The 21,949-nt window shown below is 31.7% G+C and overlaps 1 protein-coding gene across 1 annotated transcript in view; it reads right to left on the bottom strand.

Moving 5' to 3' along the window:
* Positions 1–903: 903 nt before the first annotated feature.
* PHIP (PHIP subunit of CUL4-Ring ligase complex) overlaps positions 904–21,949 on the bottom strand; it is a 111,052-nt gene continuing 90,006 nt past the window's right edge. The window contains exons 31-40 of the mRNA XM_039853155.1: positions 21,006–21,126; positions 18,227–18,352; positions 15,409–15,478; positions 14,729–14,779; positions 14,319–14,465; positions 10,048–10,200; positions 9,150–9,313; positions 8,432–8,691; positions 7,709–7,906; positions 904–4,308 (exon numbers count right to left, since the gene is read on the bottom strand). Coding sequence (XP_039709089.1) covers positions 3,674–4,308; positions 7,709–7,906; positions 8,432–8,691; positions 9,150–9,313; positions 10,048–10,200; positions 14,319–14,465; positions 14,729–14,779; positions 15,409–15,478; positions 18,227–18,352; positions 21,006–21,126 — 1,925 coding nt within the window. The 3' untranslated portion in view covers positions 904–3,673. The remainder of the gene's footprint in view (positions 4,309–7,708; positions 7,907–8,431; positions 8,692–9,149; positions 9,314–10,047; positions 10,201–14,318; positions 14,466–14,728; positions 14,780–15,408; positions 15,479–18,226; positions 18,353–21,005; positions 21,127–21,949) is intronic.

Raw genomic sequence — 21,949 nt, 5'->3', positions numbered from 1 at the left:
TTCTCAACCTATTATGTAAAGTCTACTTTCTAAATATGGGGGTAATTCACAGAACATAAAAGTACTTCCCCTATTATGACTTTTAAAATCATATATTTCCTGCATATAAGAACATTTACAGCTCTTTAAATACTCACATATCTTGGTCCTTTCAGCCTACTCAAAAATAAACTTAAGGTGAACAAAAACATTCAGAATAACAATTTGTTTTCAATAGATAGAACACTGAAAATCAAAATTGTTTCCAGTTGACATTTGAAAGATATATGGATATGTTGGTATGTATAAAATGGAATGCTAGAATTAAAGTAAACACTATTGGAGAATAATTTATATTACAAATCATATTTTAAAACATGTAAATGTTGCTAATATCACATAAACAAAAAATGTTATTTGACTACATTTGTTAACGTATCTGATTAATCTACCACACTGCCAATAAGGGACAATTCTAGATGTTAGCATACATGTTACATGAGGATCATTTTGATGATCAGTGTATCTTAAGTAATTCATTTCCAAGTGATACTAAATTTAGCCAAATTCATGTCTCAAATGTGACTCAAACAATTTCACAAATATTCTACAGTTATTCTAATTAAACTTAAGATAGTTTTGTAATAAAAGTTTTCAAATTTGTAAAGCTGAGCAATAATGGAAATAAGACGAACGTGTCTTTAGTACAAACATATATGCAGAAAATGATCCAATGCTGTAATAGCAGGTTACAAAAGATAAAATTTTATATTGCCCAGAGTTGTCAGACTGTAATTACAAAGAATGTTAAACTTTTCATTTGCAACATTTTATAATTTTTTAAGATTTGACTGGGACTCAAGAATGTTGGAGTGAAAGGAGAGATTAGGGTTAGGTACTTAAAAATACATAGATTGATTTACAATATCCATGCATGTAACAAATTATATTTCTGAAATTTTCAGTAAACTTGAGATTTTTTTTTTATTGCTCACCTAAGACAACTGTTGACATTTCCTTTTGGCCTATAAACAGTACATACGTGGTGTCACTGTATCAAAGAAAATATTTTTCCAAGTGATCAAACAGAACAAAAATATGGTGATGACTTAAATTTCTCAATTTAACTTCTGCAATGCATAGAAGCTAAATTATAAAAACATAAAATCTAAATATATCTGGTATTACTAATACATTTTTAAGTGTTTCAATTACAAATAATCTGATCCAAGTAATTTTTGCTTTACTAAGAAATCAGTGTCTAATAATGTCCAAATAAGGTCATAAATATACAGTGTCTTTAGAACAGAATACATTTACTTGTTGCAGGTAAATGGTAAATACTCATGTCTTTGCTCGAGAGAACTAATCCATACACCGCACTAGAGGTATATTCCACTCTAAGACTGTGTACGCTCTTCCTTTCTCTGTACACACTTTAAAACTTATACACATATTTTTTACAAAAATGGATTTGTAATCTATTTTTTCTAACACAATGCAGATAACATCAGGAAATTACATGTTTCAAATAGATTGCCTTCAAAAGCAACATATTACTTTAATGACAAATTCAAACATACACGGTATTATTTTCAATAATGGTGTAACTGACTCATTTTACTATACAACCAAGCCATCCATTTCTGCATTATGAAGAGTTTACTGAATTTTAATTATATAGTTAAATATATTTGTTAGAAAAAAATAAATATACAAAAAACCTGAAATTTTTGAAATTATTTTTCAACTTCAAAATCACAGCAATCCAGTTAAAGATCTGGAAAATGGTTTACTTAATTTCACAGAAGGATTTCTGTACAAATTTAGTTACAAATGGTCCAAAAAAGCCCAAATGAATCACTTTCCATTCTTCTTCAAGACAATTAAATGACAGTTACCAATTATCCCTACCAGAAATAAGAAATAATTATGTAATGTATTTTGCCGAGGTTCAATTAAAGATTTTATTTTTCTACACCAGGGTTATGCTGATACATGTTTTCCCAACCTCACTTTTTAAAAATGTAGTATCTGAAAATTTTGGTTACATTTTTGTACCATACCAGTCCTCAGAAAATACTACATTATTTCAACTTTTTAAAAAAATGGACAGTAATTTCTAAACAATAGAAATGGTATTTATGTTGGTTTTTAAGGTATAAAATAACTGTACCATAAACAAATAAATAACTGCTTTCCTTTTCCATAGCAGTACATATAGCAATACATTCTCCTAAGTCATATAATTATCATTTACAATAGACAACTTAATTTTACTAATGATGCAAAAAATAATAGACTACAAGGCACAATCATTAAATGGAATTTTTTTTAGGGTGTATATTGACATACCAGCGTGATAAGGATACCGTAAAAAGTGCAGAAAAAACACAATGTGCAATGAGACCACTGTATAAAACATGATTGCATAAAAAGTGATTTGGCCTATTTTAACCTTTAATAATTGAAAATAACCAATCTTCCCCTTAAAATTAAACTATAAAGTATGACATTTTAAAATTATTTTTATTCTACCACTATCTAAAAAATCCTGAAAAAAGAATTTATACCTGGGTAATAGTATATAAGTATGTGTTTGTATATATATTTAATTATACCCATTTATCAATATATACACATACACACACAGACACATTTCTTTGTAAGTCATTTTAGCCTATTAGATATGTCTAAAGTTTAGAAATGACATTAATCCAGATCAACAAGTAAACATCAAATCCCATACCTTTTTCCTGTATTTTCCTTGAATCCTTTAACCACTTAAACACTTTCTCCAAAACATCTCTGTCAAAGGACCCACCAGTGCATTACTTTCTACTATTAGTACCAAAAAAAGATACATCTCAGCATAACTCTTTACTAACTTGCTCTTTAGAATAATATATAGCCTTTCCAATATTGAAAAGTGTATGCTGTCCTGACAGTCAAAAACAGGCTTTCCACTGCACTGATTCTCAGTCTTTGGCACAATAAACAGAGATCGAGTGATTGATATAAGAATCAAGGTCTGAAAAATTAGACAGTCAAATGTTTTCCAATGTGGATATGTTTCCTTTTCATCAGTACATTTTCTCTTACGTTTGGCAGAAATGGAATACAGCAAAAGCCTCCTCTAGATTCTTTGTAGATGAACATTGTACAATTAAAATTAAACTCTTTAGGATATCAAATTGTGGGAATTTTATATTTATCTTTAGAGGAAACACATTTTTTAATTTACTGCTACTCTGGTAACATCTGTCTTCCCAGGGGGCACGACATCTGTATCAATAGAAATGTACCTGGCTTGGTCAAAAATAATTCATTTTAACATGAAACACTCTATCACTAGGAATACTATGCTCCTTAAAAATGTAGCAGAACTGTCTTTTCCAGAAATAAATTGGGAATTCAGTATAGGTCCTCAATTTTTTTTGCTAACAGTGAATGAATGTTGAAATGCATAACCTACCTAAGGGCAATAAATAGCAAACATTTAAAATATATATGTATATATTTATATATATTCATTTAGAGAAGTGAAGTGTCTTGTTTGTTTTTTGTTTTTTTTGCAAATCAAATCATAACATTCCCTAATCCACCACAGCAGCAAGGAAGCAGAAGCCTTAGTTCTACGTATTCCTTAATTGTACCTGCTTTATGATTTTGAAGTAAAATATTTTGGTACAAGTTACCAACCAATTAAATTAGCTTTTGCTTTTTCAGTCAACTTTCGGACTCGTCCTCTGCTAGAAGTTCCAAAAGTCAAAGAGGTGTCTTCAAACAACAGCTGCCTTTGCTCCTCTTCAGAGTCATCCTCATTATAGAAAGCTGTCCTTCGACCTTGGTTTCTAGTTCTCATGTGGGGTTCAGAGCCTTTAAGTTCCTCAAACTCTTCTTCCTCATCCATAGGATCATCTGTCTTTTTTCGGTTACTTCTCCTTAGCATTTTAACACTTGTAGGGACTATGAGATCTGAATCTAGTTTTTGTGTCTTCATCTTCCTTTTGGGTTTTCTGCCTCCACGATTCTTTTTCTGTAACAAATCCTCCTTTGCAATATTAGTTTCAGAAAGAAAATTGCATGTTGAAGAAGGAACTACTTCATCTCTGATAGGATGTACAGTATTTTGCTCTGAATTTTCTGGCTTTGCATATTGTAGCTTTTTGGGCTTTCTACCCCTTTTCTTGTGTATAACTTCACCACTACTGGTATTAACTTCTACCTTAGGTTTCCTTCCAGGTCCCCTCTTCACAAGTTTAGATGGCTGACCTCCATGGCCATTTACTTGAATGCTTCCTGGTACAAGAGCATTGTTCTTGCAATCTGTTAAAAGCAACCAACGGCACACTTAATATCTGGAATTGTTTTTTTATTTGACTCTCAAACTAATCAACAAGGCCAATGCTATATATATGTATGTAATGATATCTTAATTACTTTTTTACTAAAATAAGAAAAAGAACCAACAAAAGGCTAATAGTTTAATGATACTATTTACAGACCCACCTCATTTTATTGTACTTAATTATGCTTCACAGATATTGCCTTCTTAAAAAAATCAAATTGAAGGTTTGTGGCAACCTTGGGTCAAGCAATTCTATTGGTGCCATTTTCCCAACAGGCTCAGATGATGGTTAGCATTTTTTAGCAATAAATTATTTTTAAATTAAGGTATGTATTATCTTTTAAAGACATAATGCTATTGTACACTTAACAGACTACAGTATAATGTAAACATAACTTTTATAAGCACTGGGAAACTAAAAAATTCATGTGACTTGCTTTATTGCCAAACTTCTTTATTGTGGTAAACAGAACCAATTCTGCAATATCTCCAAGGTATGCCTCTGTGTCCCATCATTATCATGATTAAAATCCCACTGTAACAAACTCCATGATAAAAGCCATTATGTTTTATTAAAAAAAAAAGAAAAATTGAGAGATCAAATTCTAAATACACATGAGATCTGGAAATCATGGTGATTTCCTTTCTGTGGTAAATATATATTATCCCTTCAGATGAAGAAAAAAGACATGCATGCACTACTACTAACTTTTTCTCCTCCAAAATTATGAAATTTTTTTGTTTGGTTGTGGTGATCTGCAATGCAATACTTTAAAGGAAATCCATAAAGAGATGAAAAGTGCTTTTAAAGAGAATCCTTTTCATAACAGTATTTTTTTTGTCATGGGTTGGAATTATATTTCAGAAATATCAAGAGAAAACAAGAGACTCATAAAAGGTCAGAGCCAGGAAGAGAGGGAGAGGCAAAGCCTTAATTTTTCTGACTCCCACAGTACAAATAATTTTCTTTAGATTGGTGGTTTTCCATAATGATGAAGACAGAGGGGACAGGAGAGAAATGTGTGTTGTGCGCAGGCACGCATAAAGTAGATAAGTATTTTTAAACAAACAATTACACTTAACCTGCCTGAGGATTTTGTATATCCTTTCATTTGTTTTCCATTAAGACTACTGACTAGGGTTATAAATAATCGGACCACGTACCACTATAGAAGTTCTACAGATTGGCTTCAAGGACTCTAGAAACTCTTTGAAATAGTCTGAATTTTGTATGGATATGCCAATGTGAATTTTCTACAGAAAGGACTACAGGTTTCATCAACTTCACAAAGCAATATATAACCTAAAAAGGTCAAGAACTAATATAGCTTTCTTAAAAAGAAATTCAGAAACTAAAAAAAAAGTTGAAAAACCACTCATCTGGACCTGTGCTGTCCATGTGGCTGTCCATGTGGCTATTGAGCACCTGAAATGTACTATGCAACTGAGGAAATGAATTTTTAATTAAATTTAAATTTGAATACTAAAGCACCACATATTTTGAAAGATTGATTACATGTTTAAATGATAACATTTTAGATATAATGGAGCAAATAAAATTTATTAAAATTATTTCACCTGTTTGTTGTTACTACATTTTACTACCAGAAAATTTTAAATTATATATCTGGCTTATACTTCCATTCGACAGCACTGCTCTTGATTCTAGTAGTTAATTCAGATGTCAATATTTATGTAATAAGTTATCATTAATGAGTAACTTAATAGCTAAATGTATTTCTATACTGTTCTGGTCCTCTTGTGTATTTTTAATATTCAAAAAATTATAAATCAAATCTTAAGGGTCACGACAGGCAGTGAACAGGGAGTTCTGGTAACACAAAGAAGCAGAACTTGATTCTGTCTAAAGAATCCAGGAGGAGGCTTCCTGGAGTAGACTTCAGAGTGAGACTTGAAAATTAACAGGAAACTTAAAATGGCAGGAAAAAAAGACATTCCAAAAGAAAAAAAAGGACAATGCTATTCAAGGACTTCCAAATGATTTAGGATAGCTGGGACATAAAAGGAAAAAACAAATAAGGAAAGCTGAAATGTTAGGTAACAACCAAGTAATAAAGAGTTATGTATAATAAATAGGCAAAAACATTAAAATCTGATTCCATATATGATTGGAAAGCAGGGGAATTAGATAAGGAAGAGTTAAGAACAGAGGCAGGGAAACCAATTAGCAAATTAGGACAACAGTCAAAGTGAGAAGTTATGTAGGCATGAATTAAAGCCATGAAAATGAGAATGGAGAGGAGGAAACAGATTTTAGAGATGCTAAGGAGGCAGAAACAACAGTAACTATCAAGTAGATTTGCATGAGGAAGAAAAGGCTAAGATTACTCCTTGATTTTAAACTTGTTGGTGGGTAGATTCCAATGCCATTAGTCAAAATAAAGACCTTTCAACAGACAATTAAATTTTGAGATTTATGGGGAGAACACTGAAGAGGAAATGGTTTAGATACATTTTGGGAATCATGATACAAAATGCTATTCTTTTTTTTAATTTTTAAAAATTTATTTATTTATCCTCCCCCTTTTTAATTTCCCCCTGCCTTGTGGATGTTGCTGTCTCCCCTTAAGAACTGGCTCTCTGAAGGCGGGGTGTCTCCTCCCACACGCTCATGGCACAAACCCAAGGTATGGGCCGTGGCTCTACCTGGGGTGCGAACCCAGGAACCCAGCACCTTCAGCGTGTAAAGCACACGTGCAAACCACTACACTACAGAGCCACCTCCAAAATGCTATTCTTGAGGGTCTTCTGCCAATAACCCATAATTATTTTAACATGTTACATGGTGTACTTATATCATTTACCTTCTCTATCTTTCAAACAGAAAGCCTCTACAAAGAAAATGTGCAGACGAAAGAACTTGGAAGGATAACTGTAAAAAGCCAAAAGTTGTATACTAGAATAGATGGTCTGACTGTAGACAACCCTGATGAATTATTATTTAGTAAACGTTGTTGTGCTGAATCCTGTGATGTACTAAAAACTTAATTTTTCTAAAAAAAAAAGTGAGAACTGCTACATGGGTTAACGAAATCCAATTTAACTTAAACTTTTTTGATATACTTTCAGGTTTTGTAATAGCGAAGTTAAACTAATTTACATCCTTAGAAGCCTTTAATCTACAATTTGTTTTCATTTCCATACAGCAAAATTTTTTGGCTTTTAGAATTTAATAACAACACAGTTTGTTTTTGGCACAAAACTGCAAATCAAAAGATCTCTCTCTAAAATTTATCAACTAATACAGAATGTGACTTTTAAATGAGTAACCTAAAAAATTGATATGAGTGTTAACTCCAACAAAAGCATCGTTTTTAAAGATCTACTCTATTTTGGAAGATACAAATAACACCTTACCTTGCTCAATGACAGTTGATGACTTTGAAAGAGTGGGTGTCTTTGAGAGTACAGATGACTTCATTTTACGTTTGACTGGCTTTTCCTTTTCCAAGTTTTCTTTTGCAGAATTATTCCTAGTGCCATGACTAAAATTGGATTGACCAGGACTTGAAAGACTATTCAAGGTTTTGGAATGTTTCACAGAATTCTCTAGAACTAAAACACACATACATAAACAAAACATTACAAGTTAAGTTATTTAACTTAAAAACAAACAAGAAGGCTGGGATTACTTCTAACCTGAATTGCTTGAATTAGGCAAGAGGGTAAAACCTGAGGGATGCTTAAAGGTCCTTTAGAAAAATCTATTTTCAAATAGGAAAAAGGCATAAATAAGTAAATTCTTAATAATTTCAAACTTTTTAGAAGCTAAGTTGTCCAGTTACTTCAAGATTTATGATGGCAGGTCTTGGAAACTGCTAGCAAGTCTGGATATTAGTATTTAAATTAAGGCAATTTGGGTCAGAGTTGCCATTTTTATGCATTATTCTACACTGATACTTCTTAACCACAATTTTTTCTTATTAAAAACAAAAGTTTTTTAAAAAGCAGTAAAAACAATTAAGAAAATCCACAGCATCTGCTGGAATTTATTAAAATCCAGTCTATTTCATTTGGCAAAGTAAAAGCTTAAAAGCGTCATTTATATACTTCAATTTAGAAATTGTAACTGATTCTTACTTGTTTTCCCGGGCATTGCAGATGTATTAGCTTTTGAAATAAAAGTCTTTGCTGCTGAAGAAGTAGATGGTTGCTCAGTGGTAACTGGATCTACAATCACACGGTTGCTTCTGGTTCGAACTACAGAACTGGATTCTGTTTTACCATTTATCTGAGCGGCATTGTGCCTTGGTGGTATTGATCGTGTAGGTGTAGAGAATGGAGAGGTAGAGATATCTGACTTTAGCTGGGGTTTTACGATCCTTTTTTTCCTTTCAGGGCTGTAAATAAAATAATATCATTAGTCATTCTTATAGCTCTATGTAGATGAATAAAACAGTTCTGTACATACTATTTGATTCAATATTTGTGCTATTATGAAATATGTTAAAACATGAGATTTGTAGTGGATTTCATATGGTTGTGAGCCTTTGAAAAGTGAATATTTAGTGAAGGATCGCCGTAAATGCTATAGTTATATATGACAGAAAGCATGATGCCATTACTATCCTAAAAATGCTGTTTTACTGTATAGGTTTAGCAGTTTGAATTTAAGCACTTACACTAGTATAGCTTTAGTTAAAAGATTAAAAATCCTCCACATCATAGGAACTTGCATGTCAAATATATCATTCTGCAATATAGGGAATAGTAAAGGAAGTATTAAAAAACACTGAGTTCTATCATTTAGATGACAAAGTTAAAGATCAGCTGATGCTATTTAAAAGAAATCAAATACCTTGATGCAGCACTACTGGAAACAGAGCTGCTTCTGTTTCTTTTCTTCCTCCTTTTGGTTATTGTATTTCTTTTATGAAAACGAAGAGCAGATTTATAATCTGATAAAACTGAACTGATGTGTTCTTCAAAGAAAGCAGATAGGCGCAAACTCATGCTGTAAATCTGTGGTAAGGAAAAAAAAAATGTTCAAACATTCCTCAAAGGAAAATGTCTGTTCAGTAGATATTAATATATAATGTATATATAATATATTTATAGTCCTAGAATAAAGTTTTTAGAATTTAAACAGTGCTTTTCCCCAACCTCTTTTGATGAAGAGTAAAACTAAAGCATTTTTACAATTAAATTATTTTTATGTTTAGAATAGGAATCTCCCAAGCTTTGAGTCTTAAAGAAAATCCCTACTATTAATTCAGATGGCTCATACAAAATTTCTGGGAACTCTGTCATATTAAACTATCCCTGAGGGTTTGAACCTGTTCTCCATTGCTACCCAGATCTAGCATCTATTCTTCCTCATTTACATGTGTTGTCTTGCTGGCCAAAGACAGGTAAATTAGTTTTACTAATTTTTATAAATCATTCACAAAAATGCTCCTTTCCATTGTTACAGAAAACAGCCCTAGTATATACCAGGATGATCTGTATGTGGTATCTACTCAACCATGCTACTTCAAGAAAAGTAACCATCCTTAAACGTCAGTGACATCAGTGTTATTTCATAGAACGGACAAAGTAGAAAAAAGTCAGTTCTTTTTTCCACTAAGATACCATTAAGAACATAATAGAAAATTAGTCAATTTTGCTCTCAATTTTAAATGAAAGCAACATTTAGTTGCTTAACATACCTTTTCTACTAATATCATTTAATTTAAACATAAAAGAAAATTATATACCCTTGATCTTTTGCTTGGTGTATATGCTTTAGAATTACTAAAAATAAGTCTGACATCTTTACATAATTCCATTGGTGACTCATAATTCCCAGCCTCTAAAGTTTCTCTAACAGTAGCAAAATCCATTGGAGTGTCAATGATGTCTCTGTAGTCCTAAAAGAGGAAAAACAGGTGGTATTATTATTATCTTCATTACTACCACAAAGCATTACTTCTCAGTAAAGGGATTCACGTACAATTTCTGCAATGAATGCAAGTCCTAGAACTATTAATAATCATTCCTTGGTCCCATCACAGCTCTCTTTTTCTAATAATTTTTTTCATGCCTTCTCCCTTTTATTGCATAAGAACTTATTAAGTTCTGCTTTTTATTTTTCCCCTTGGGGAAGAGGTAAAGGGTGAAGTTGTATAGGGAAGAAGATTTAAAAAGTATTAAAAAAACCTCAGCTCTACAAGTACACACATAATTTGGATGTAAAAAACCCCAAACTTTATGCTACCTATAAACTCTAAAGGTTGTCAACTCACTGAAACACAACCATAGCTTTAGATAGTTGTCACAAAGCCTATACACTTCATTCCACAGAGGACAAGTGGAACTACCCCCAAAGTCTCTGCCTAGTCAACTGTGTAAAAAAATAAGGTAATAGATTAGAAGCAATAAGACAAGTGAAAGTAGAAAAAAAGAATAGTATAAAATTATCTGAATATAGCATCTCTTAATAAGGATAATGAGTACTAGACCTTTTCTATAGCCTCAGAGTATGTAACTGTATTTTTCAAAATATAACTTGACTTTACATCATCAAGTTTCAATTATGATCAAATATGTTTGACCATAAAGCAAACAGGATCACTGCCTTTTACAAACAAGGACAGTTTTATTTCTTCCTTAACAATCCGTACGTCTTTTTTTCTTTCTTTTTTGCTTTGTTGCGTTGGCTAGAATTTGCAATACTATACTGAATAGCAGTGGTGAAAATGGACATCTTTGCCTCATTCCCAATCTCAGGGGGAAAGCATTCAGTTTTTCATGATAAAGCATGATGACAGCTGTAGGTTATCTAACAAATGTTCTTTATCAAGTTATGGAAGTTCCCCTTTATTCCTAGTTTTCCTAAGTCTTTTTTTATTATTATTTTTATCATTAATGATGTTGTTTTCTTAGATTACGTACTTATCTATGTGGCATCCATTCATCACAGGGCCAACTGTATTAACTATATTTTCTTATTTTCTGTATTCTTGATGCTCTGGCATTTGGGGGCCTTACAGACCTGAGGAGACACTGCTCCCTCTCAGGACTATCCAATTCTTAGAGATAGCAAAGGGCTGCACTAGGAGTACATTTTTCATACGCAAACCAACCACCTCCTTATCTAACTCTCAAACACCAAGCCAATATTACTTCCGCTCTGAATCATCCCAGGGCCAGGTACCAGACACCCCTATGGCCCAAAGCCCACTGGAATTATTCAAAATAGCCAACTGTAAACTGTTTATCCTGCCCTGCCTTACCTCTCTCATAGAAACTCCAATATAGGGTCTGGCCTAAGCTTTTCCCTTACTGTCTTCTGCCACATGATCAAAACCTGGTGTTTCCTTGTGGTGCTAAGTGGCATTCACTGACTGCCTCGCTAGGACCAGCATAATAAACTTCCTTCCAACCTTCATTCTCGTTTCCTCATGTGGCCATGCTGACTTTACCATACCATATCATATCCAACATGTACGTTCTTAGAACAAATGGGTAATGCATTTTGTCAATTTTTTTTCTGCATTAATTGATATGTGATTCTCTCCTTTAAAATGATGAATTACACTGACTGAGTTTTGAATGCTGAAACAACTTTACATCCCTGGGGAAAAAATCCACTGGTCAGAGTATAGAATAATTTTTATATATTGCTGAATTCTATTTGCTGATATTTTAAAAATTCTTATATTTTCTTTTGTATTGTTTTGTCTGGTTTTGATATCAGGAGAATACTGGCTCCATAGACTTGAGTGGAGAAGTGTTCTCTTCTAACTTGTGGAAGATTGTGTAAAATTTATGTTAAATCTTTAAACGTTTGGTAGAATTCTCTAGTAAAGACATCTAAACTTAAGAGATTTCTTTTTTAAAAGATTTTAAATTAAATTTCCTTACTAATTATAAGGCTATTCAAATGATCTATTTCATATTTGGTGAACTGTGCTGGTTTTTACTTCGAGAATTGGTCTATTTCATCGAGGGTGTCAAATTTCTGAGTGTGGAGTTCTTTGTAGTATTCCTTTATTATCCTTTTGATATCTGCAGGGTCTGTAGTGATATCCCTTACTACATTCCTAATATTTGCAATATGTGTCTTTTCTCTTTTTAGCTTTGTAAATCTTAATAGAGGTTTGTCCATTTTATTGATCTTTTCAAAAAACTAGCTTTTGATTTTATAATTTCCTCTATTTTTCTTTAAGTTTTCATTTTCATTGATTTCTGCTCTTTATTATTTCCTCTGCTCACTTTTGGTTAATTTTATTCTTTTTCTTGGTTCTTGAGAGCGCTTGGATTATTGATTTGAGATTTTTCCTCTTCTGATGGACTATTAAGTGCTATAAATATCCCTGCATTGCTTTAGCTGCGTTCCACAAATTCTGCTATATTGTATTCATTTTCATTAAGTTCAATGTATTTTTTATTTCTCATAAGTCTTCTGTGAATCATGGATTATTTGAAAGTATATTGTTTAGTTATCAAGTGTTTGGAGATCTTTCTGTTACTTTTCTGTTATTGATTTCCAGTCCAATTGTGGTTGGAAAACACACTGTATAATTTCAATTATGTCTGTCATTTTTTTGTTTTGTTTATTCTGTTTTTACCTTTCTCCAACCTTTTTGTAGGTCACTTGAACAGGTTTTAGAATTCCATTTGATTTATCTATGTTTATGATTTTAACTCTGTACAGTTTAAGTGGCTGTTGAAGTATTTTATAATATATACATAACTATAAAAATATAATGGTGTCAGCATTTTATCAGTTCAAGTGAAGTATAGAAACCTCCCCTACACTTATTTTTTATCTTCATTTTCACTGATTCTTTCCTTTGTACTCTTCAGTGAGTTTTATTTCAGTTATTTTTTAGTTCTATTTCCATTTCGTTCTTCTGTTTTGAGACTTTCTTGGTATGACAACTGAATTTTATTGAAACCTAGACATTTTGGGTCTAAGACTGGATCTTTTAAAAATCTTACATCTTATTTTAAATCTTGTGTTTTGGTGGGCCTATTGTGACCCCACTCTTTGGGCTAAGAGGGACACTCCCTTGTTACTGCCATGTAGGAATGGAAGTCCAGGTTTTGCTTGGCCTTCCCTATCATGTAAGGATTGGGGAGTGGCTCTATGAAACTGCTGAGAAGGTAGCTTTTTTAACTAGTCCAATTTATCATATTGCTGGAATTAAAGATTAATAGTCTACATTTAAGATTCCATGTTTCATGATTTTAAATGACAAGAAAAGGCATTTATAATATTTACCCGTTGATGAAATTTCTCCGTTTTCATCATTGCAAATTAGAATATATACATAAACAGATAATGAAGTCAGAGGATACAACATCTGGGTCACGATCTCTTATAAAATATCTAATTTTTATTTTCATTTGAAACCATGAATGTTATCTAAACTGTACAACCTTTAATAACTGAACGAAGGAATTAAAAAAATCACTGTAAGCTAAACTTAGATTGCTAAGACTACATTGAAAAATAAATACGGGATCATGTTTACTCAACCTTTCTACCATGAATTCCATAAAGATCATAAATTGGAATAACATAAATATATATAAAAATGACACCTTACATTTATGTATAGTGCTTCAAACTATTTTAATGTATTCTCATTACATCTATAACCCCATAGGAAGGTTAGGTAAATATTATTATTCTTATTTCCTAAACAACTGCCATAATAAATTTGTGAAATTAGTGTAGGAAAGAAAATAGTGAAAAATAAAAATTCAGATGAGAAAACTAAATGACTTGCTCAGAGTTTCACAACTGTAAGAGGCAGAGCTAGGACCATAACCTGATTCTTTGGAGTCTTAGTTTGGGTTTTTTTCTATTTTACCACACTATTCAACTTAGATGTTCTATATAACCAAATTGATAATGAGAACATGTATGAAATAATGAATATACTATAAGCATAAAAAATAATTTAAATAGCAAACTGTTATGAATAAGATATATAGCGAACTGACAGGTAAAGAAAATATTTTCGAAAGTACTTACTGGATATTCAAGGAGATCTACTGGCTGGCGGAAAGGCTCAGAATCTTCACACTGAAATATGAGATTTAACAATTCCTGACACTGTTTCTTCCATGCTTGAATATCAGACTGAGCTCTGTTACGTAATCTTCTTCTAGGCTGATGGTCCTAAAATAAAAATGTTCAAATAAATATATTAACACATACAAGTAAGTTTTGTATTTTTAATGCATTCTTAGATAATTAGGTAATATATAATAATTAAAATAATTAAAAATATCATTCACCTAATTCTGAAAACCATGCATTTTGTGATGGAAACTTATTTGGAAGTAACAATCTGTCTTTAAAAATACTAACAGTAAAAAAAGTGCTTGTAATACATTTTAATTCATATAAGATACTTACGCTAAAACAAAAAAATACATTACCTTTCTTTTTCGGGTAGAAGTTCCTGGTACATCAGCATCTTTCTCTTCTTCCTTTGAAGCAAGAATTTATCATATTCATTAAACATTCGAAATTTCTTTATTATAGTTGACCCTTGAACAACACAGATTTGAACTGCACAGGTCCACTTACACGTGGACTTTTTCAATAAATACATAAAATACTGTAAATGTATTATTATTTTAATATTTTTCTATAGTTTACATTATCGTAAGAATACAGTATATAATACATACGACATAGAAAACATGTGTTAATAAATTGTTTATGTTATTGGTAAGGATTCTAGTAGTTAAGTTTTTGGGGACTCAAAAGTTATACACAATCTTTCAAATGCTTGGGAGTCAGCTGCGCTAACCCCACATTGTTCAAGTATCAACTGTATTCTACAGTTGTTTATATTCCCATGATCTCCTTTACACTTTAGGAAACCTATAATGTATATGCTGGAACACTTTACTGAATCATTAAAGTCTCCCTGCTCCCACTGTTTAAAAAATTTATAACAAAAAATGAAAATTCTGAACTATTTAAATTAACGACAGCATTAGGCAAAAATAATTTTCACAACAGCATTTATCTGAAAACCACTATGTGTACATTTCTTTTTATATAGAGAATAAGACCAATGTAATAATAATCATAATTAAATAATAAATACCTCAGAGTCAGACAAAACTTTCTTCTTCATTGAATTGTAGAGTGGAATTATGTTATAGCAAGTCTGATCCCTAAATAACAAGGAAATGTTAGTATAAAAGATTAGAATTGTGATATTTTTTTTCCCCTTTAACTCTGTTACTAAAACCAGATTTTAAGATAAATCTTAAAGCTCAAAGCTGTTTTCACTAGTTGACTCCAAAACACACATCTGACCCTGTGCCCCTCCACTCTATGTGGAGCTTCTACTCTGGCCTGTTTTATTACACCAAATCCAATTCTCACCTCCTAGTTTTCCTCAGGGCAATGGGATGCCTTTTCTTATTCCTCAGGCTATAAGGGAAAGCTAATAGATCTCCTGTCTTCTAATTTCTTCTTCCTTTCATTCTTAAAAGTAGTCGTTCCCTTACATTTTATCTTTAGCCATATTCTCTCGACAATATATCTTTCGCCCTGATAAATTTATATATCTGTAGTCTATTTGTGTAAATGAATTCCAAATTCCTATAATTTGGTCTGACTTTTGAGATTCCTACCATCTTCTAAAATTCTACTTGTCTAAACCTGTCACTCCTCAGACACTTTACCTCTTTTTTCTATTTTTTTAAACAGCATTACCATTCTCACAGTAATGCACGATTTTTCGCCATTCTTTTCCTTGCCTCCTTATGAACCCAATCATTGGCCAAATACTATGAATACACCTTCAAAATCTCTTGGCATCTGCCTCTTTTTTACTTCCATAAATTAATCCCTCATCATCTCTTATTTGGTCAGCTACAGCAAACTATCTGCTATTTATGTTTTATGTCTCTTCCCTATCAATTAATAGTTGGCACTGCAGTCAAAGTAACATCTTAAGGCATACTATGCACATTTTCATGTTAAAATAATTTCAATAACCCCTTGCTTCCATATTTTAAAAGTCTAGTTCTTCAGATCAGCATTCAAGGCCCTCCATGATCTGGCCAAACTTCTTGAGTTTACACATTGTATTCCCATTATTTCTGTTCACGTACTCTCTACTTCACCTGATTTAAGTTACTAAATTTCCTTAACAACTCTTTAATTTCCTAACTCATGCCGCTTTTATCCCTAGAATGGCTTTCCTTTCATCTAACTTCCCCTGAATCTATCAATATCTACCTTGCCCATAACATCTTAACATTCTTTTCTCCTGTATTCGAAAACCTACCTTCATAGCTAGTAGTAACCCTACCCCTCATCTAAACTTTCATATAAACTGTTATTTTTCCTTATATTATACTTACAGGTTTATTTATCTACTAAGTATCTAGTACATCACCGTGTATGTATCTATTGCTTAAAATTTGGCCAAATAACTCAAAAAGTACAATAATCAAAATTTTAAGACATAACTAACATTTTGAAAATTACTGTCAGCTAAAAATGCTTTCCACAAATTATATACATCTAAAATATACCAGGATTTATATTTCGATATATACAATAAAAATACTTTAAATATTGTCTTATAAGGCATTTCCCAATCACTATTTGAAAGAAATGCAACTTCACAGACAATATATTCCAAATGTAAAAATTGTTTTATCTAAATTATTTCACTAATATCATTCTATTGATTCATATCTCTTTGGAAAAATAGATGTATACACATATCCATATAATACTTATAAAATTACAGACTAAAAACTTATAGCTATTGTAGCCAAGTTATATAAATAGTCCTCTGAGGATAACTAATTCTTGATTATCAGTTGTACTGAAAAGGAGCAAGAGCAATGCAATTATGGACTTTAAATGACTAAGAAGGCAATAGATTTCTTTACAGAATAACGTAGAGGAAGGGCACAAAATTGATCTAATTTTCTTTGTGTTTTCTTATGTTGAAATTACCTACATTCCTTAGCAGAAAACACACCAACTAATACTAGGAAAAGGGACCCTATAATTATGTCGAGTAAAGAGAATAAAGCTAGAGATGTTAAAAAAAAAAAAAAAAGCCTCAATAACCCCTTCATATAAAAATAAAAGCTAACAGCAGCTAAATATTTAAATTATAAAATACATTATCTCCTCCTACCCAGAAATAATTATCCAACATAAATGTTAATATGAACTCACAGCAGCATCTTATACAAAACATATGATTTATTCCTCTGGCTTCAATTTAGAAGGCTCAAAACATTCTATGGCTACATGAAGTCCATAAAGCAAGGAAATACAAGTGGTGGTGTCTTAAAAAACTGTAGTTATCACTCCTGGAATGGGATCAATGAATGAGGAAGTAAACCCGACTTTCAAGAATCATCTTGAAAGTTAAATTTAGTTTCCTGCTGAACTACTTAAATACTTGTTTATAAAACTAACAGGGGCAATAAAATATTAAGATGAAAGGTTCTCAAATCAGAAGGTGGACGACTCATTTACTATGAAAATTAAGCTAACCTCTAAAAGACTCAGTTTCCTTAACTGTAAATTCCAGATAAAAACTCCCACATGTAAGATTGTTATTTGGCTTAGAAGAACTATTTTACGTAAAACATTACATGTTCAATAAATGCTTACTATTATTATTGTCCAACAGCTGAATTTAGAGAAGAGTCTGTTTTTTAACTGTAGATCAAAACTTTTATGATTCCATAATTAATATTAGCCGATGAACTAAATGTTACTTCTTTAAACATAGATATTATATGCTTCCTATTTTGAGTGGAGGAGCTGTGTGTATAGCACAGCACATGATACTATCTATAGTGACTGTATTTTACATTTTGACATTTTACAATATTGCCATTATTATTTTAATTATAATTAAGTGTGGAAAAATAACTCACTTTATAAAATGTAGAAGAAGATCAGTCACAAATTTAGCAGATTTCACAATAGGGCTTCCGGGTTCATTAAATGTTCGTGTATTATGCTCTATATATCGAACTTCCCACATTAGGGAAGAAACCCGCCTTTAAACAAACAAAACACAGACATTTTAACTTCATTATATTTGGAAATAGATGCACACAATTTAAAACCAAGACACTGTGACTTTTCAAACTGTAGTAATAAATCAAGTACAAAACACACATCTAAAGAAGTTATTCAAAAAATTATAACCTCTCTATTTTAGGGGGAAACAAAGTAGCAACATTAACTATATTTGCATACTATGTCTGGATTAAACATACTAAACTATTAACAGTTCCTTCTTTTAGGAGAGAAACTGTTTATAGGAGAAGTAGAACTAGAAGAGAAATGGAAGAGTTTTCAGTTTTCGCTTTTACATATTCCTGACACATATGCTGTCATTTTTTGATAATAAGCATATCTTTTATATAAAAAGGAAACGATTTTTATCTAATCATGTTCCTAATAATCAAGTAACATGTAAAAATAAAAAGCTAATTGATAGCCTGCTTATGAGATATAAAACTATGGTAACCATGTTAGTTTACCAAGAAATCTAAGTAAGTGAAAATTATTGTTCTAAACACTGAATTGACAATACTAAACAAATTTTAGTATTTTATTATTTTACTTCTGAAAGTAAAGAAAAAATCCAAAGATGACTTCTAGTATATCATCCAATACATGGTCCTACTTAAAAATGAAAAAAACACTCTAAATTTTCCTGATGTGTGAACAAAAATACAATTATATGTAATTTTAAAAATAAATAATTGTGGATACAGAAATGCTTTTGTGCATTTCAAATAGCATTCACGAGGCTCATTTTAATAATAGAATCACAGGCATCTTCAGGATACTTTATAGAAAACTGTGTAAAATAATGCATTAGATTAATGCTAGCAGGGCAAACTGATAGTAGTAGTTTACCAATGACTGAACTAGAAGTATCAAAGAGGAAAACCATAAACTGTAAGAAGTCTGAAGCCAATGAGTAAAGGAAAAACAAAAAAACTTTAAACAGTGAAATAGCACTTGAAGGCATCATTGTATTAAATAAGAACATAACTCAGGTCTGTAACTACATTATCAGGGTGAAAAACGGGCAGTTTCTAATATACGTAAGGACTGTGTCCCAAAAGATTTTTTTTCCTAAATTAGTTACTAAGCTAGGCTAATGACAAAAACTCTATTTAAACCTTAATGTACTTGAGATGTGCACCTTAGCCATTATCATATTTAGCAGTATTTCTACAAGAAAGTACATTTACAATAGTGGGAGATGCCATAAGTTTATCTTTCTAGCTGAAGTCCAAAAGCTAGTGCCTAAGAACAATCTTCTCTCTCCCTGTTACCCTTCTATGTCTTGTTCCATCTCTGAAGCACTAGGTGTAACTCCTAAGGTTTAGCAATTTGGGGGTCTAGGGAGAAAGAAGGGTCTAATTAAGAATTTCTTCATTTTCTCTTAAACTTCTGACGTGGTGTTGAAAAAGATTTAAAGAAGTGTGCTTCAAGTGTAAGATGGATGGGAGGCACATTATCATAGGTGATTTCCTTCTTTATGCTTTTGTCGAATACCAATGAAGCAACAGCAGAAACACCTAACAAGATCAGAAAAATCATCAGAACACGAAGTCTAACATCTTAGTTTTCTTTATTCCAGTGTTGCTCAATCAGGGGTGATTGTGCATCACAGGAGACATCTGGCAATGTCTGGAGATATTTTTGGTTTTTATAACTAGGGAGATGCTACTGGCACCTAAAGGATAGAGGACAGCCCCAAATGTCAGTAATGCTTTTATTGAGAAATCCTGTTTTAATCAGTAAGGAATAACAAATTCCAGTGCCAGGTACACTAAGTACTGAATTAGAATTATATTTTAGGTAATAAAGAGAACCAAAGGCACTGATTTTATGTAGGAAAATGCAAATAAAAAATATGAATAAAAACTTCCCTAACTTAAATAAAAATGTAAATAACTGCAGTAATAATCAAACTAGTCACAAAAAGAATGTTTTAATGCAATATTATGTAAATTAAAATATTGGCCTGTTAAGCAAAAGTCATGTAAGAAAAATGAAAAATGTGAAAACTAGACTTAACCTCGCTTTTTGACATTTTAGTCAATAAATCTACAAAAGCCTGTCCAAGATTAGAACTCAATGTTTACTGAAATTGTTAACTAGAAGAAGCAGCAAATTAAAGAAAAAAAAAAAAGTTATATTTCAAGCTAAGCTACAACTATGAATATCCTTAATTTTCCTAATTTCATTTTTCATAAGTATTCATAGGCTGAATATAAAAGCAAAAAAGAAAAAAATTTTTATATTGTTCTTTGAAAAATCCATTAACAAATGGATTCCTTACTGACAATGTGAAATCTAGTAGAAAATGAAATACTTTGGCTTGCTTTATATAACACCAGATGAAGACAGCGAGCACCAACTCATGTTAGCCACTTGTAAAAACTATATCTAGGAATCACATTCCAAGTGTGGTCTATAGTAGACCAGCAGCGTCAGCATCCCTGGGAACTTGTTAGAAATGCAGGTCCTACTCTAAACCTGTGGAACCAGATTCTGCATTTTAACAAAATCCCTAGGTGATTTTTATGTACATTAAAGTTTGAGAAACACTGCTACAGAAGATCGGTAAATGGGTAAAAGGATCATTGTTTTCTTTTCGTAGTAGCTACAGCGAATGGCTCTGACCTGTAAAACCTGTTTTCCAGTCTTTGTTTAATTGTACTTAAATCTGTTGGATATGCCACTACAGTGCAATACATGGGATAGGCTTGCAGATCCACAGGGGCCACAAATGCTGAAGCAATATCTAAAATAAAACAAATAAGTTTATAAATTTATTTTTGTATTGCTTAAAATACTTCATGGACAATTCTTCTTGAATTAAGACTTAGTTCTGATCCATATAACCATTAGTCTGCCAGTGTCTTTTCACAGTAACAGTAATTACACAGTTTAGCTAACTTAAGACGAGTCTCATTTTTTATTATGTAAACATTTACATTGCAAAATTCTAGGGATGTTATTCCTTAAAAGAAAAAAGATGACAGATAATATATAAATCTGACCTATTAAAAACATACACATATACTTCCTCCATAATTAAAATCTGGTCATTCCTGAATCTGTATATTTTTGATATTGTACCAGTAACACTATAATAATACATTGCACTCGCATGTTGTAACCTTTGAATTTTTCAAAACTTACCACCTTATCTCATCTTTACAACAAAATTCTGTGAACTCTCAGGCAAGCAGAAACAACAGATCCAGAAGTCTATGATTTGGTGTCAATGACTCAATGGCACATAGTAAACCGGTAAAAATCTAGAATCTAGTTAAGATCACTCCCCATTTTGCAAATAGTATGACAACTTCATATCCTAAAGTATTACTAAAATTATTTAAAATAGTATTTATGAGACCATTTTTATGAAGTGATGCCATTTTATGAAAGATTGAAGATGAAATATCATCTAATATGTGTCTCCAGTCTTTAGCTCTTCTTATTCATGTTAATTTCTCCCTACTCTTTGAAGCTGAGTCCTTACTGACAGAGTAAGTTGCTACAAAACACCATACTAGTTGAGAGTTACTGTAATTTGTGGTCATTGTTTTCCTTTTAATGAG

This window comes from Pteropus medius, unplaced genomic scaffold (assembly GCF_902729225.1).
Source record: "Pteropus medius unplaced genomic scaffold, Ma_sr-lr_union100, whole genome shotgun sequence".
In the NCBI taxonomy this organism is placed as follows: domain Eukaryota; kingdom Metazoa; phylum Chordata; class Mammalia; order Chiroptera; family Pteropodidae; genus Pteropus; species Pteropus medius.
This window is presented reverse-complemented; position numbering and strand designations above follow the sequence as displayed.